This window comes from Ostrea edulis, chromosome 8 (genome assembly GCF_947568905.1).
Source record: "Ostrea edulis chromosome 8, xbOstEdul1.1, whole genome shotgun sequence".
NCBI classification, from domain to species: Eukaryota; Metazoa; Mollusca; class Bivalvia; order Ostreida; family Ostreidae; genus Ostrea; species Ostrea edulis.
Window position 1 is genome coordinate 6,894,299 of NC_079171.1, and position 17,133 is coordinate 6,911,431.

Sequence of the window (17,133 nt, forward strand, 5' to 3'; positions counted from 1 at the left end):
AGTTTCTTATACTTATGTGCGCATCTGTGGTGTATACATTCATGAAGGAGTTCAACAATAAAGTAAATTACAATGGGGACATGGAACATGGCATAATGGAAGGCACATTATAGAAATGTACACACCATAAATAAGTGCTCCAAAGATAAAACAAACAAATAGCTATGTCAATAACTATTGTCAGCAACGAACCAAATTGCCCTGATGGGTCATACATATACGACCCAGCAACTCGATTAGCTAGATTAGCACAGGGTATTCAACGGGCGACATGTTTCTTCTCTGGCGCCTCTGTATACGTAACGGATTTCAGCATCTATACTCGTTAAAGTATCTCGTAGTAAGTCGTATCCCCCCTCCAATATCCACGAGAGAACGCAGAACTGGATTTAAACACATTGTAATTCCGATAAAAAATATTTTGCTTACAAAAAAAAATTCCCGAAGGTTTTTGATGAAAAAGGTGAATATACTGAGAACTATCCCAGAAGGAATATAAATTGAAGAGTCGGGTAATTGAATACACCAGACTTATCTAAATTAAAAGAATATTTTAACTAGCATTGATCGTTGTCAAGATTTTAAAAAGTCTCAACCAAAACGGTATATGTGTATGTTCATGATGATTTCTCAAGAAAATAAACGCTTTGTACAATTTTGAAAGATCATTTGTTTTACGCCCCAGTGATCATTTTTCACTCAGAACAGTCTTGAGAGAATATATGATTGATAGAAAATAATGTTACTAGGTTTGATTATTTCAAGGCAATATAAATTATTTCACAAAGTTCATTAATAAAAATGTAGACCTGTATAATATGCATTACGACAATTTACTTCGTTCAAAAGGGCAAATAGAGAAAAAAAGTTTGGAATAAATTCTATACATCCTTTTTGTTAAAAACAGTCAAGTTTCTTTACCTTCATTTCTTTTCTTGATAATTGATCAGTTTGTATGAGAAAAGAGGAATATTTGACGTGACAATGTACTGTTTACATTGACAATGTTATTATTCCCGTGTTTTATGAATATGCGGATCAAATATATACCGCATATGAGCTCGAAATAAAGGACACCACAGAGTCGTCCACTTCTGATTCATATTTAGAATTATGATTGAAGAATTAGATAGGTTACTTCTACTATTACATCCAAACTTTTTAATTATAAACAAACTTTGCAGTCCTTAGATATATACCATCTTATACGTAATACACCAACGTGTTCTTCATCTTCTTTCAACTAGAGTCCAGCTGGATATGTCATCACTGGTTATGTTGACATAGTTGAAAATGAGGACCTCAAATCACTTATTCTTAAAGGTCCTAAATACAGAGAACCTAGGTCTTTTAATTGGCGACATAACTCATCTCTATTACAGTACCCGCAATGTTATTCTTAACACGATAAACAATAGAACACGATACACGCACGATACGATAAGATACACGCACGATACGATAGGATACACGATAAACCTGATAAACGCAAAATCTGATAAACGATATCCACGATAGACCTGATAAACGCAAAACATGATAAACAATCTTCGAGATAAACGGAAAACCTGATAGAAATGTTGTAAATGTAGAACCAATTTAGACACAACGAAATGTTGATTCCGACAACATAAGTACATTATGTTGGTAATAATACTGAAGGATTTCAATATTCATTATACGCATAAAACGTATAATTTCTTTAATACACTGCGGTATTTTTAAAACAACAAGTTTTATTTCATTTTTTACGCCATCCCAGCTAAAATCATAAAACTAAACTGTATACGTATTCAATTCATTATTTGATATATATTTGAATTTTCCCAGCCAATAATTCTAAAATTATAATTGTCGCCTAATGTTTAATATATAAATTATACAGTGAATTAATTAAATGTAATATAGTGTAGTGATATCATGTTTCAGTAGCTCTCTAATTCTAATGTTTATTATCTTGAATGTGAAATAAACCAAGGAATATTTTGTGTGTAGCGAGGAGGGGGCTATTTTGCATCAAGCTCTAAGTTCACCGGTCATTCAACAATTAAAATTATTTTCATGACCGCTTTAAAAAAGCATCCACTGCATTACCCCAAATCCTCATACGTTAGATACTTCTACACGATGAGTGGTGATTGATATTCATAAGTAATTGGAACATATGCATTTAAATTGATATCTTCATAACAAGAATAAATAAACTATGAAAAAATAAAGAAATAAAACACGGCTTTTATAAACTCACAATATTGAAACGCTTTTAAAAATTGTGTTTAGTAAAAAATACAAACCATCAAACCCAGTATTAATTTCCAGTATCTACCCATACGATTATAGATACAAGTACAAGTGTACAAGTAAAAAAAAACACACAACGATGACAGCCGAGTCGTGCCCAGTTGGGCAGACTATTGGGACATGCAACACCCTTGCACCCTTTTAAAACTTAATCTTCTAGATGTGTCAAATGCAATGTCCCTGAGAATGTTTGCAGTCAAAACACGGGTAATACACAGACGCGCACAAGTTCAATGGTGGATATATAAATAGAACACAAGTGGAAAAAAATCGGAAGAAAATGAGCCTTTATTCAAATATATGTAATAAACAACGTAATTTACTGATTTTTCCTTTCAAATCGGAACTTCCTATTTCTATGTTACTGCTAATTACAAATAATTGTTTCTAGACAAGCAAATGTTTATGTACACGAAGGAGCTTTCAGATTTACAGTCCCCGGTTTGCTTAGCAAACCACTGCCTACTTTTCATATTACTTAGAATGAAATTGTGATCAATAACCACCCTCTCTGGACAGACACATAGCTCTTCTTTTGCCTTAAAATCGACAGCTTTATGTTCTCCAAATATATTGTCTGTTCTCGATTCCTAAAAATAGCTCCTTTAACGAAACGAATAAAGCTTTCGAAAAGTATCGTACTTTTTCATCAGATTTGATATACAATCCCGATATTTTTCGAAACTACACGATAAACGATTTTCACGATAAACGGAAAATCTGATACACGCAAAACACGATACACGATAGACCAGAAAAACGCAAAACACGATATCAATCGGAAAACCTGATAAACGCAAAACACGATACGATAGGAAAAAATGCACGATACAATAGGAAACATACACGATAGAACACGATAGGAATGTCAAGAATAACGTTGTGGGTACTGTATGAATTTTGTCGAACATTATGCCAGACGTTGGGCTAAATATGAAAAACAAGAACTTGATACATTGTCAGAATGGTTTAAAAGCATTAGTGGGATATTAAAATCCCGCATTAGACATATGAAAACGAAAGTACGTACCATCTATCTATATGTGTTTAGCAAACCAACTAAATTAGATAGGTTACATGAGGAAGATGTTTTGGTTCCAGCTGACAAAGCCTGTAACTACATTGTCTTTGTTTGTAAGGTTCCTTATTACAACTCTATTTTAAACGAACCTGTCATTACTTCCATTTTTGGCAATCGTACTCATATTCCAAATGTCCTTTCAAAAGATGAAATTCTTCAAAACCATGCTTCAGTTTTAGACACACTTAAAATCCCAGTCAATGGGTCGAATGAATATAAGTTACCGTACCTATACCGAATTCCTAAACTACATAAACCCTTACAAACAAAGGTGCATTGCTGTATCCAGTAAGTGTTCTACCAAGGTCCTATTTTGCTCCTTACGAAAATATTAACAGCTGTGAAGGAGAAACTTCAAACTTAGTGTGCGCCTGCATATGCCAGAAGTGCTGTTAATCAAATGTGGATGCTAAAAGATTCTAAAGAACTTTTAGTCAACTTGAAATCGCAGATTTTTTCCCAAATCAATAACATTAAAACTTGTGACTTTTCAACACTATACACAAGCATCTCTCATGTTAAATCAAAGATTAGATTTTTTGACATCATAGACAGTTGCTTCTTCAATAAAAAATGAAAAATGGAAATATTCACACCTAGTGATCAGTCATTCAAAAACTTACTTAATTAAACACAACTCTGATTCCACTCACACGTACTTTGAAGTTAAAATAAAAGTATGCTAGAGTTCCTCACTGACAATATATTTGTGGTCTTTGGTGATCAGGTCTTCCAACAGTATATTGGAATTTCCATGGGCACGAATTATGTTACTTTAATAGCTGACCTGTTTCTATATTTATGTGAAACATAGTAAATTCAAAAACTTCTTGGTGAAAAGACGAAATCTCTCCCTGTGGCCTTCAATTCGACATTCAGATATATCGATGACGTTTTGTCTATTAACAATAATAACTTTCATTCATATGTCAATTTGATATATCCCTGTGAGCTCGAAATAAAGGACACCACAGAGTCGTCCACGTCTGCTTCTTATTTAGATATTTTATTGAATGTAGACATAAACGGTAAACTGAAAACTCAACTGTATGACAAATGGGATTATTTCACCTTCTCCATCCTCAACTTCCCATATTCATGCAGCAATATTCCATTATCACCTCCATATGCTGTTTATATATCTCAACTGATTCGATATGCAAGAGCTTGTTCTACGTATAATCAGTTTTTGAAATCGAGGTAAGCTACTGACAAACAAGTTGGTGGTACAGGGGATTCAACAATCTCGTTTGAAGTCAGCATTTCGCAAATGCTATGGTCGTAATAACGATGTAGTTCGTCAATACAACATATCACTGGGTGAAATGCTGTCTGACGTGTTTTGTACCGATTGTTAAGCCGTTCTTGGCACACTGATTTTGACTCAGAATAACTCCGTTTACCTCATCAGGATATAGGGCTTACAACGGGTATGACCGGTCGACAGGGGATGCTTACTCCTCCTTGGCACCTGATTCCACCTCTGCTGTGTCCAAGCGTCTGTGTTTGCCCAACTACCTATTTTATATTGCTTGTAGGAGTTATGACATTAATCACTGTCCGTTATATTCACCTTTCATGTATCGAGCCGTGTTGAGTTATATATCACAAGTCTGTTGATATCCCTATGGAGACAATATGTGCTCCATTATCAGCTAACCTAGCGTAGGATTTTTATGTGGAATTGAATGTATTCAAAATATTTTTTCATTCAATTTGACTGCTAGATATATTGTAGCGACGACGTTTTATCGAAATTAACATGCCGCGGTAGCTCAGTGGTAAACCGTTCGCTTTGTAACTGGGAGGTAGTGAGTTTGAGTCCCGCTCATGTCATGGCTGCGTCAAAATTAAAACTTTAAAATAGGTGGTGAATGCTCCATTTCCAAACGCTCAGTATTTAGAAGTAAGAATCAGGAGCGGATATGACAAGATGCGGAACCCTCACTACTACGACCCTGAGTGCTAAGTCCAGGTATGATGGTATTTCAGATACAGCTGATGGTGTCTCAGTATGGGTGAAAAATTTCCGACGGGACGTTAGAAACCAATAAATCAATCATCGATTTACAATAAAACTTACAGGGGTTTCAACAGTCTAGTTTATAATAAGCATTTCGAAAATTATATGCTCATTCTTATGACCTAGTTTGCCCATACAACCTTTGGGCTCAACGCTATCTGACATATTTCAAACCGAATGTTACGTCATTCTTTGTACACTAATTTTCACTGTGGATTACTCCATTTACCTGACCAAGAGATATGGTTCATGGCGGGTGTGATCGGTGAACAGGGGCTACTTACCCCTCCTAGGCACATGGACCCACATATGGTATATCCAGAGGTCTTTGATTGCCCTATTCTTTATTTTGCATTCCTTATAGGAGTTATGGGATTGGTCATGGTTCATTGTCTTCTCCTTGCGTGTTAACGGCAAATTAACAACGACACTTCATGACGAGCGAAATGCCTTCATCTTCTCCATCTTCATTCATATTTCTGAAGTAATATTCGATTATTACCTCTGTGTAGTTTTTATATCTCTCAAGTGATTTGATACACAACGCCTAGTTCTCCTAATGGTCAATATCTAAATTGAGACTAGCTGCTAACCGATAAATCGATGTTACAGAGATTCAACAGTTTCATTGAAAGCCAGCATTTTCAGATTTTGTGTTCGTTCAATGACCTAATTTGCAAGTACGAGCTATCACTTGCAGACTGTTTTCTGGCGTGCTTCATATTAATGCCAAGTCATTTTTGAGATACTGATTGTACTAACACATTTCCTCCTTGTCACCTAATATATCTTATGTTAAGGAGTCAGTGTTTACCTCGCTGTTATATTTTATGGGATCCCCGAGATTGGTCACTATTCATTTCTTCTTCATTTCAATTATGCTATTCACTTGAAACCATTGGCATTAGTATTTCAACTCTGAAACGTAGGACATTGTTCCTTATAAAGGGACACTGACGTTCTTTTTCCTGACATATATTAGGCAATATATTGGGTTCACGACGGATGTGGCCGGTCGACGGGAAAAGCTTACTCCTCCTAGGCACATGATTCCACCTTTGGTATGTCCAGGGGTTCGTGTTTGCCCAATTCTCTATTTTGTATTGTTTATAGGAGTTGTGAGATTGATCACTGTTCGTTATTTTCACCTTTCATCTTAAAATGCTCACCAAGTGCATGTGTTTTGTACGTTGTTCAAATTTTCATTACTTGTACATAATTTATCCTAGCCTGTAGGCAAAACTTGCATGTGAGGCAGACATTGAATAATATTGTTTTTGCGAAGATTTAGTGGTTAAACAGCTCCCTAAAAATTATCTGTCCGAGTTCTATACGTGCCCTGGCTGCGTCAAATTGAAAGCGTTACAATACAGTGATGGATTATTTATCAAACGCTTAGCTCTGAAAAATGAAAGTTAGTTGTCTTCCGCATATGACTTTAAACACGGGGTGCATGTTCCGGGAGCCTTCCTTAAGCTGTTAACCCTTCATTGCTATTGTCCTGAGCGCCAATTCATATGTCAATAGTAATGGGACTTTATCAACGATAGTGATGTCCAAAATTAGAGGGAATATAACACAACAAAAAGGTTGATCATGTAATATTAATTACATGTAGGATTGTTTTGTATATTTGCAGGTGGAAATCGTCGTTGAATTGTGGTATCAGAAAGATGTTCCAAAATCGTCGTCATATGTGAAATACAGTCTTTATCTGATTTTTGCACTCAAACCAGAAGATGGTGAAAACAAGTTTCGACCTTTAGAGGACGTTAGGAAATTTGCAAGTTCGTATCAGTACAATTTATATTGGGGTTTTCTTCCTGTTGAATGTAAAACACATGTTCCCGTGTGCTCATATTTGTATTCCCGATATTTAAATAATTTTCCACGTTTCTGCCATGATTTTCTAATCGAATTTTTATTTTCTCGACATAGTTCTTCAATCAATTCCAAAATAAGTATAAATTTGATGTGAGATCGTTTTACTTCCAATGGCCTAGTTAGGTTATTGGTTAGCTCATTGGTTAACTCATTGGTTAGGTCATCTGACTAGTAATACAAGCGTGCAGGGTTCAATCTCCGATTGCTTCAAATATATTCATGCCATTGTTTTCTAATTAATGTCCAAAATATATTTAACATTCTGCAATACATAAGAAATTAACTAAAATGTTTACTTGCCACAACCAAAGAGTATTAAGATATCCCAACTCTAGAATATACTTGGCAAATACCCCCAAGGTATGTCTTCTTCCGTTTTGGTAGAAATAAGTGAAAATGCAAATGATTTGTACCTGCAATATCACGACAGATGGTATATGTATCTTTCATATTATTTGGAAACATCGCATATGACCTTAAGGATTAAAATATTGTTATTTCTTGCTACACTTCCTTTAACACATAGACGTTTTTTAAAAATGCATTTGTAAGATTTTAACCTTATCGAATTTACCAATTAAAATTCACAATTTGATATAGAAATCAACAGAAACAATAGCAAATGCAAAGATAACACAGAAATGTAACAGTTTCTAGGTTTGATGATATCAGGATAAGATTAGGATGATGGAGTATCGAGCTGACCACCAGAATTGTACATAATTTGGAACACAATGACTTAAAATTGACATTGAATGAAATCAGTACATACAAAATTAGAACTTTTGAGAATTTAAAGCAAATGTTTTAAAACGCTTTTATGGATTATGTTCTTTGCGTATATCTACAAGAAATCATTTATGATATGAAAGGTGACAATAACGAACAGTGATCAATTTCATAACTCTTAAAAGCAATACAAAATTGAGAGTTTGACAAACACGGACCCTTGGATATACCAAATGAGGAATCATATGCCTAGGAAGAGTAAGCATTCCCTGTCGATCGGTCAAACCAGAAACCAACTGTGAGCCCTAAGTTGGCATGCAGTCAAGGTATCATAAAGCACACATATGTTTATCGATATCCAATGATCTATTACTTAGGATGACATCGATATATATCAATCGTTTATGCTTGTCACACAAGGGTCCTTAAGAAAAGGTGAGTATTGCGTACTGTGATTACTCTCATAGCTCCAATAAGGAATACAAAATTAAATATTGGGCAAACACGAACATCTGAACATGTCATACGAATGTAGGTGGTATAATGTACCCAGGAGGAGTAAACATTCCCTGTGTACCGGTCACATTCGCAGTGAGTATTATAGCTTGACCATGCAATCGGGGTAATCCGTGGTCAAAATAATGTAACAAGAACCAAGAACAGTCAGACAATTTGTATGAAACACCCCAGACAGCATCTGACCCAATAGCAGCTTATACAAGCAAACACTATAGTCATAACTACCGTGACATTTGTGAAGAGCTGACTTTCAACGAGGACGTTTAATATGCACAAAGAAATATGATCTACAAATGATCGACAGTCATTGGTAGTTTAGGAGAGTAATTGATTTAATTTTGAGACACTGTTTTCCCTATAATAGCTCTAAAACTTCATTGTTATTTCGGATTTCAAACATTTCGGTTGAGCATCACTGAAGAGACATTAGTTGTCGAAATGCGCATCTGGTGCATCACAATTGATACCGTAGAAGTTTTACATGTAGTAGTTCGTTCTGGGGTTTCAAAATTTCACAAGCACACATGCACATAAAGTACACATCAAAATATCTGAACAAAGATTTTTATTTCGTTCATATTTTGATTATCTATGCTATACGGGATTCAACACAGATTGATCCTTGTTGACGAGTTTATGTACGGTTTTATTTGGCAGGTAAATCTCATTTGCCGTGTCAGCTTGCATTTGAGAAGGTACTGTTTCTAGAAGAAGCAGTCGTCATCCACAAAGACACATCAAATGAAACGATACAGGTACTACATATTTAGATAAAGAGATGAAAATAGCACACACAGATTTTGAAAAAAAGAAGCAATGGTTGTTATGAAGCATAACACCTCCATTTACCTCTTATCACTTATCACACGCAAGGTAATCACAAGGTCATCGTCAAAGTTATCTCGTCTCGAAAATATGGCTTGAATTATAAGTATTGATATTTACGATATTTTTATCTAAAATCCTACTTGCTATAACTATTTACAATCACCAATGTACTTTCGGTGATACATACGCGGTGTAACGCAGTAACGGATCTGAGGAGTTTACATGGGAAGCAATCTATACTTATTTTGTAAAATACTAAACAACACAATGACAGTCGATCTCTCTTTTTTCAACTTTGGAGTTCGTTAACTGTGATTTTGAGACTAGCAGATATATGTAATTGGATTGGGCAAATTACAGCGGTGTTAGGTTGTTCTGAATAAAGGTACAAGTAATTCAACCATATTTAAATTAATGTAAACTTTTTCCAAGCGCCACATATCTTAGTAAAAATCGTTTGTCAATATATAAACAAAACATAGTATCACGTGGGGAAAGGAGTAGGTGCAGTTTCTTAAGTCACCTGGCCCAAAATTTCGATGATTTCACTTGGAGCTCAAACCTGGGCATTCAAGTAAGGAATAGATTAGCAAACCCAAAATACGCTCAGTTTGATCAGCAAAATGATTTGTGTCATATAACAAGAGCTTGAAGTTGGAATAATATTGCAAACATGCGATTTTCAATTAAAATATCCCCAAATTCGGGTGGTTTTCCTTTCAGGAAACACAACAGCGCATGCGTCGAGCAAATTCATATTCAAGCATGTTTTTCATATTAAAATGATATATAATATACATCATTTTCATTTTGCTCGACCAATGCGCTCATCTTTTCCTGAGCAATAATCTGTATGACATTTGAAAGTTTTCAGCCTTATTTTGAGAAAAAGGCGGGACATGTCTTATCCATACGTCATAATTCTATCCAATTAGGAATATCATTCTGATTTTTTGTTCACATAATATACCTGGCATATATTTTACTTTCTTAAAACGCTGATTAAGGTTAATTACAGACACATTTTATTGAGAGAAAATTTTGGGCCTTTTTATGTATACAATCGTACCTTGTTCTTTTCCCTTAACTATCACGTCGTAACACAATTGTCATAGGGCTAGTTTTATCCGCTAAACATTCAGTTGTTTATGACATCGACACTTGAGGAAGTTGCATTCAAATCATTTTCAGTTTGAGCTTGATATGTCGATATCGATATCGCAATTGAAAAACTGAAAAAGTGCCGAGTCGATATGTGCATATGCTTTATTCTAAATGATTATACACATCGGGGATTATTAAAGATCATAATGTAATATAAAGATTACTTTATTGTACACTATATATAAAACATGAGGCTTACATATTATCAAATAAAACAAGGGGAACAGTCATACAACAACAATATTTAAACATATACAGTTTGTACATTAAATAGAGTTAATAAATAGCGAGAAAACATTGTAACATGTTCCCACGTTACAACTCTAGACCTGTTCGTCGTGACATACTTTTATATTTTGACATAATATGGTGTGAAGTGTACTGATGTACATTTTATTTAACACTACTGTGATCGTCCTAGGATTCTTATTCGTACCTTCCCGGATATTCGTTGCATCTACCCGTGATTGTTTTTAAAGGTGTCTATTTTCTCTTTCAGAAATTGGTAAATGACGGTGTCAAGAAATTTGCCCGAGGAGAAATGGAGGAGGGTGAGGATGAACAAAAGTATTTTCAACGCATGGCTGTGTGTACGTATATCAAATATTTCCAACGTATCAGTTTGTGTAATTGTATGAAGGTATTTCTACTCTTATATATAAGTAGAAGAATATACCGTATTTCTAAGGCGGTTCCTAACACGAAAACACCAATATTTACAATGATAATCAATATCCTCATCAAAATAATGTTCAATCGTATATCCCAGGATATTTCACGTTCAATAATATATCCTACATTTCGTACAAATGCATTTCTATCATTGCATCCAAACTTTTTGATTACTAAAGAGCTTGGATATAGACCATTTCATACAACAACGGTAAAAATAACGAACAGTGATCAATCTCATAACACCAAACTTACTTTGTTAAACACCACTCTGATTCGACGCACAGATACTCTTAAGTTGAAATAAAAATATGCAGGAGTTCCTTATTGACGATATCTTCGTAGTCTTCTGTGATCAGGTCTTCCAACAGTCTGTTGGAATTCCCATGGGCAAGGATTGTGTTCCTTTGCTACTTGACCTGTTTTTATATTCCTATGAAGCAGAATTTATTTTAAAAATTCTACGCAATAAAAAAAAAGAACTCTTGCTGTGGCTTTCAGTTCGACATTTAGTTATATCGACGACGCATTATCTATTAACAATAATAATTTTCATTTATATGTCAATTCAATATCTCTCAATGAACTCGAAATAAAAGACACCACGGAGTCGTCCACTTCTGCCTCATACTTAGAGATTTTATTGAAAGTAGATTTTAACGGAAAACTAACAACTCGACTTTATGACAAAAGGGGCGATTTCAGCTTTTCCATCGTCAACTTCTCATGTCAGCACACTGTTTTTCCCTACAATAGCTCTAAAACGTCCTTGTTATTTCGGATTTCAAACATTTCGGTTGAGCATCACTGAAGAGACATTATTTGTTGAAATGCGCATGTGGTGCATCAACATTTGTACCGTATAAGTGTCACAATTTGTGATAATAGCATGGAAATAATCCCTCGCTGCAAACCATTCTATGAAGAAAGATCAAGAGTATGTGCAGATAAGTTTATTCTCGTGCTCACTAATTTAGCAAGTAACATCTACACTCATACACACACATGCACACAACAAAACTCATACAAACAAAAACATCAAAATATAACAAAGCAAACAATATGAATTTACAGACGATTACACGTGTACCCGACTAAAGCTAAATATTAAGTTATGTTACCTTATGTAGGGAAATCAGCAGACTTGTCTCTTGAATTCGAAATAGGTTACCCAGGATGGCGAAACAAAATACGTTGACTAAAGAGTTACTACACTTTACACAACAGTCGTTGGCTGTCTTCAGACACGTGGTGACACTTTGTCTATCACTCGCTCAACGTTTCTGTAGCCGTAAACATATTTCCTGTATTTATATAGGTCGTTCTCCAACGCTGTTCATCAAATATCTTAGAACGTCATGATATACATGTTGCGAGCACCTGCTCGAGTCATACAATACACACACAGCTGGTCACCTATAATTACACAGTAACAGTCGGGGTTTTCACATATACATTATATACACTGAAAACTTGCATATATCGGGTATATTGTGTAATACAAATAAACGGTTCACACTCACCACTGTCGAGATGCTCAAAATTGCGTTATCACTTTCCACACAGGAACATCATTCGAACACCCGCACTACATGTATATACAATGCAGGCCCAGTAAACCGCAGAGGTAAAACTATAGACCACACAGGTCTATCATTTCCACACATTGGTCGGACACACCTTCCCACTTCCACGGCCTGGTCAGAACTAACATGTAAGCATTTACAAACCGGTCTGACAGCCGTGTCCAGCTATCCGTAACGACTATATGCTGAGAACAAACTATGAAACGCCATAACAAGCATAATAAAACAAACTCAAATTGTGACCATAAGTTTTGCATTATGACCCCTGGGTCGAGGCCTCTGCTGGTGGACTATTAGTGCCCGAGGTTCTCTACAGACCAGTAGCTACGTACTTCGTTACTAGCTTGAAAATACGGATACATATTTAATTGCTGTTTCAAAATTTAGAAATTCGTTTCAAAATTAAGGATTATCTCCCTCACGCATAGCTCTTATCCTTGAATGAATTGGACACCACTGTTTTGGCATACTGTTTTTCCCTATAATAGTTCTAAAATGTCATTGTTATATCGGATTTCAAACGTTTCGGTTTAGCATCACTGAAGAGACATTATTTGTCGAAATGCGTATATGGTGCATCAAAACTGGTACCGTATAAGTTTTGCATGTAACAATATCCCATTATCAACTACATATGGTGTTTATATCTCTCAACTGATTCGATACGCAAGAGCTTGTTCTGCTCCTGGTCAGATTTTAAATCGAAATAGGCTACTGACAAATAAGTTGATAATGCATACGTTCCAACAGTCTCGTTTAAAGTCAGCATTTTGCAAATTCTATGGTCATTATAACAACCTAGCTTGCCAATACAATATATCATTGGGTTAAATGCTGTCGGTCGTGTTTCATACCGATTGTTAGGCCGTTCTTAGCACACTGATTTTGACTACGGATAACTCTGTTCATCTGATCAAGATATAGGGCTCACGGCGGGTGGAACCGGCCAACAGGGGATGGTTACCGCTCCCAAGCAGAGGAGGTGTTTGCCCAATTGTATATTTTGTATTGCTTATATGAGTTATGAGATTTATTTCTGCTCGTTATATTCGCCTTTAGTAAGCAATGCAAAATAGAGAGTGGTACTGCGAATTACTCCGGTTACCTGATCGATATATTGGGCTCACGGCAAGTGTGGTTACCTGATCGATATATTGGGCTCACGGCAGGTGTGGTTACCTGATCGATATATTGGGCTCACGGCAGGTGTGACTGGTCCCCGGGGGATGTGTACTCTTCCTATGCACCTTCTATCACCTCTGGTATACCCAGGGCTTCATGTTGCCGAAAGTTTACTTTTTTGTTCGTTTAGGGGTAATGGGATTGATCATTGTTGTTTACCTTCACTTTTTCATATACAGTTCAGTGTTAGAAAGGTTTACAGCATAGTGTATACCATTTCATCAAACTAAAATCGCAAAGCACAAACGGGAAACGAATTATATGAAAACTCGAACAAAATAATACAGACTAGTCAATGTTGTATTTTGTTATGTCAATAAAGATTACAATTTTAGTGATAAGTAATACGCCTGCATGTTACCCAATGTTTTTAACACTTTTCTCTGTTATGCAGATGTAAGTGGCAGTGTTCCATTACCGGTTTTTATATCATTACGGAACGGAGTTATCAACACAGACGTTCTTGTGACTGCCTCCATGAACAAAATCCCAGTCATCAGTTTCAAGGTTATCACTGTGGTTTTCTTAGATGAACAAACAAAACAATTTATAATTTAATGTACTTTAAAATTGAGACGTATGTCTAAATAAGACAGTGCGATTCAATACTCACGCTCCAGTGTTCGCAATATACAGAGGCTTAATTTAAAAAAATACTTTTGAGAGCACCATGGTCAGTCTTAATCGTATTCAAATGCAAATGTCCCCACTTTTAGCGGATATGAGGTATTTTATACACCTACAGCTATAGTTTGTGTACATGTCGCCTTTGTCCTGCCTGTCTGCACGGAGTTTTAACCTTACTCGCAAGTTTTAAATGATGAGTTATTGGACTCTTATATCTCATGTGTATTTTGTAATAAGGTATATCCATGGCACGTTTTGTTTTAAACCTTGTGGCATTGACCTTGGACATGTCTTACTTTTAAGTATGAGATTTATCACTGTTCGTTATCTTCACCTTGCTTTTAAGAAAACTTTCTCATAATCAATATTCTCTGAACCTTTACTATTATTGTAAGGGTTTTTATTGCAATGTGTTTTATTTCATACCATGATCTTTGACATATGACCTTGACATTTTTCTAAAACAGTACTTTCAAGTTAGTTAAACTGTTATTAAGTCATCTCGACCTTGTGTGTTGAATTATTTTGTGACGTTTGGGGGCTAAAGCGGAATCTCAGTATGAGGGCTTGATTTTCAACAAAAGAATATTAGGACAGCTGACAAAAACTGGAACTAAGGTGTCCTAGATTCGCGATGTGTCCGATGAAACACCTGTTTTATCTTTTTTACAGAAAAAACCAAGATATGTATACGTATCGACAATGAAAAACGACACTGGCTGTGTGAAACCTAAGGAACATAAAATTGACATGAGAACTCCATGGAAAGTCATCGATATGACTGTTAAAGAATATGGGACTGGTTGCTCTCTCGAAGATGAAGTTTCTCGACTCGACGATATACCTAAACATGAAAACATGGCTGCGCTGATTTCCAATGCACTGATTGGAGGTAATATTTCCTTGATGATGAATCTACGCGTACATCATAGTATACTATATGTATTATGTCTCGCTTGAATCTTTCCAAATACTTTAAGACGGAAACGCAGCCAGGGAAACCGTTCATACAAAACACCAAACATACACGATATCAACATTAGATTCACTTTTACCTTACGTAAACAGATAATTTGGTCCAGATTATATTCGCACAAAACTTTACCATGTTCCACTGAAAGTTTTGAATATGTTTTTTGATGAAGACAATGGTAGATTTTTCAACACCAGAATATGGATTGAATTATATGATTATGGATGTAGCCGATCATGTGTTCTTTATACCTTAGTATAAGGACTAAGATCATCAAACTCTGTCAGTTGATGCATCTTAGGACTTAATATCATGTTGTGTCAAAAGTAGGTCATGGTAACCTACTTTTTGAATTTCGCAGGTAATTATTATTAAATGAATGTTGATGCATATATTGGACACTTTTGAGCCTATGATCATCAAACGTTGTCAGTTGATGGATCAGGAGACTTTAAAGTGCCTCAAGTAAAAAGTATGTCACCATGACCTACTTTCTCATTTTTATGGCTAATCATTTTTGAATATATTTTAGGTTGTTAATTCAGATACCGAGAGGTTTAGAATCATCAAAGCTTGTAAGTTGGTGCGTCTAAAGGCCTCGAAACATATTTATACAAATAAATAGGTCACAGTAACCTACTTTTTTATGTTGCAGACATTCAAATTTCACATTTTCAATTTTAGATGCATATTTTGAACACCATGAAAGCTAGGATAATCAAACTTTGTCAGTTGATGCATCTTGAGTCTTCGTAGTTTGTAGACTAAAAAGTAGGTCACTATGACCTATTTTTGGAATTTGATGACTATATTTTAATATTTCAAATACTATTTGACTTACAATTATCAAACTTTATCAGTTGATGGATGTGAGTCTTCAGAGTATGTTGACTAAATAGTAGGTCACCGTGACCTATTTTTTGTATTTTGATGGCTATATTTGAATATTTAGGATACTATTTGGCTTACAATCATCAAACTGTGTCGGTTGATGAGTCTTGAGTCTTCAGAGTGTGTCGACCAAAAAGTAGGTCATTGTGACTTACGTTTGGAATTTGATGTTTATATCTGAATATCTCAGATACTATTTGACTTCAATTATCAAATTTGTCAGTTGATGCATCTTGAGTCTTTGGAGTGTGTCAACCAAAAAGTAGGTCACTGGGCCCTTCTTTTGGAATTTGACGGCTGTATTTGAATACTATTTGACTTGTCAGTTGATGCATCTTGAGTATTCAGTGTGTCGACCAAAGATAGGTCACTGTAACCTACTTTTGGACAGTTACATTTAAATTTCCAGATACTATTTGACTTAACATCATCAAACTTTGTTTCATCTTGAGTCCTAGTTAACCTTGATTTACTTTTTTAACTTCAAAGCTATATCTAAATCAAATGCTAAGAGGCCTAGACTCATAAACCTGTTTCAATTGATGTATCTTGAGTCCTCGGAATTTGTCAATTAAGAAGTAGGTCACTGTGATATACTTTTTGAACTTCTTGGCTATATCTAGATATTTCAGATACAAAGTGTCTGAGATCCAGCAAAGCTATTAAGCTAATG

At 35.4% G+C, this 17,133-nt stretch overlaps 1 protein-coding gene across 1 annotated transcript in view; it reads left to right on the forward strand.

Moving 5' to 3' along the window:
- The window catches only part of LOC125661031 (uncharacterized), a 36,302-nt gene that overhangs the window by 17,037 nt on the left and 2,132 nt on the right, over nucleotides 1–17,133 (forward strand). The window contains exons 14-18 of the mRNA XM_056146847.1: nucleotides 7,045–7,192; nucleotides 9,195–9,292; nucleotides 11,029–11,119; nucleotides 14,364–14,476; nucleotides 15,269–15,488. Coding sequence (XP_056002822.1) covers nucleotides 7,045–7,192; nucleotides 9,195–9,292; nucleotides 11,029–11,119; nucleotides 14,364–14,476; nucleotides 15,269–15,488 — 670 coding nt within the window. The remainder of the gene's footprint in view (nucleotides 1–7,044; nucleotides 7,193–9,194; nucleotides 9,293–11,028; nucleotides 11,120–14,363; nucleotides 14,477–15,268; nucleotides 15,489–17,133) is intronic.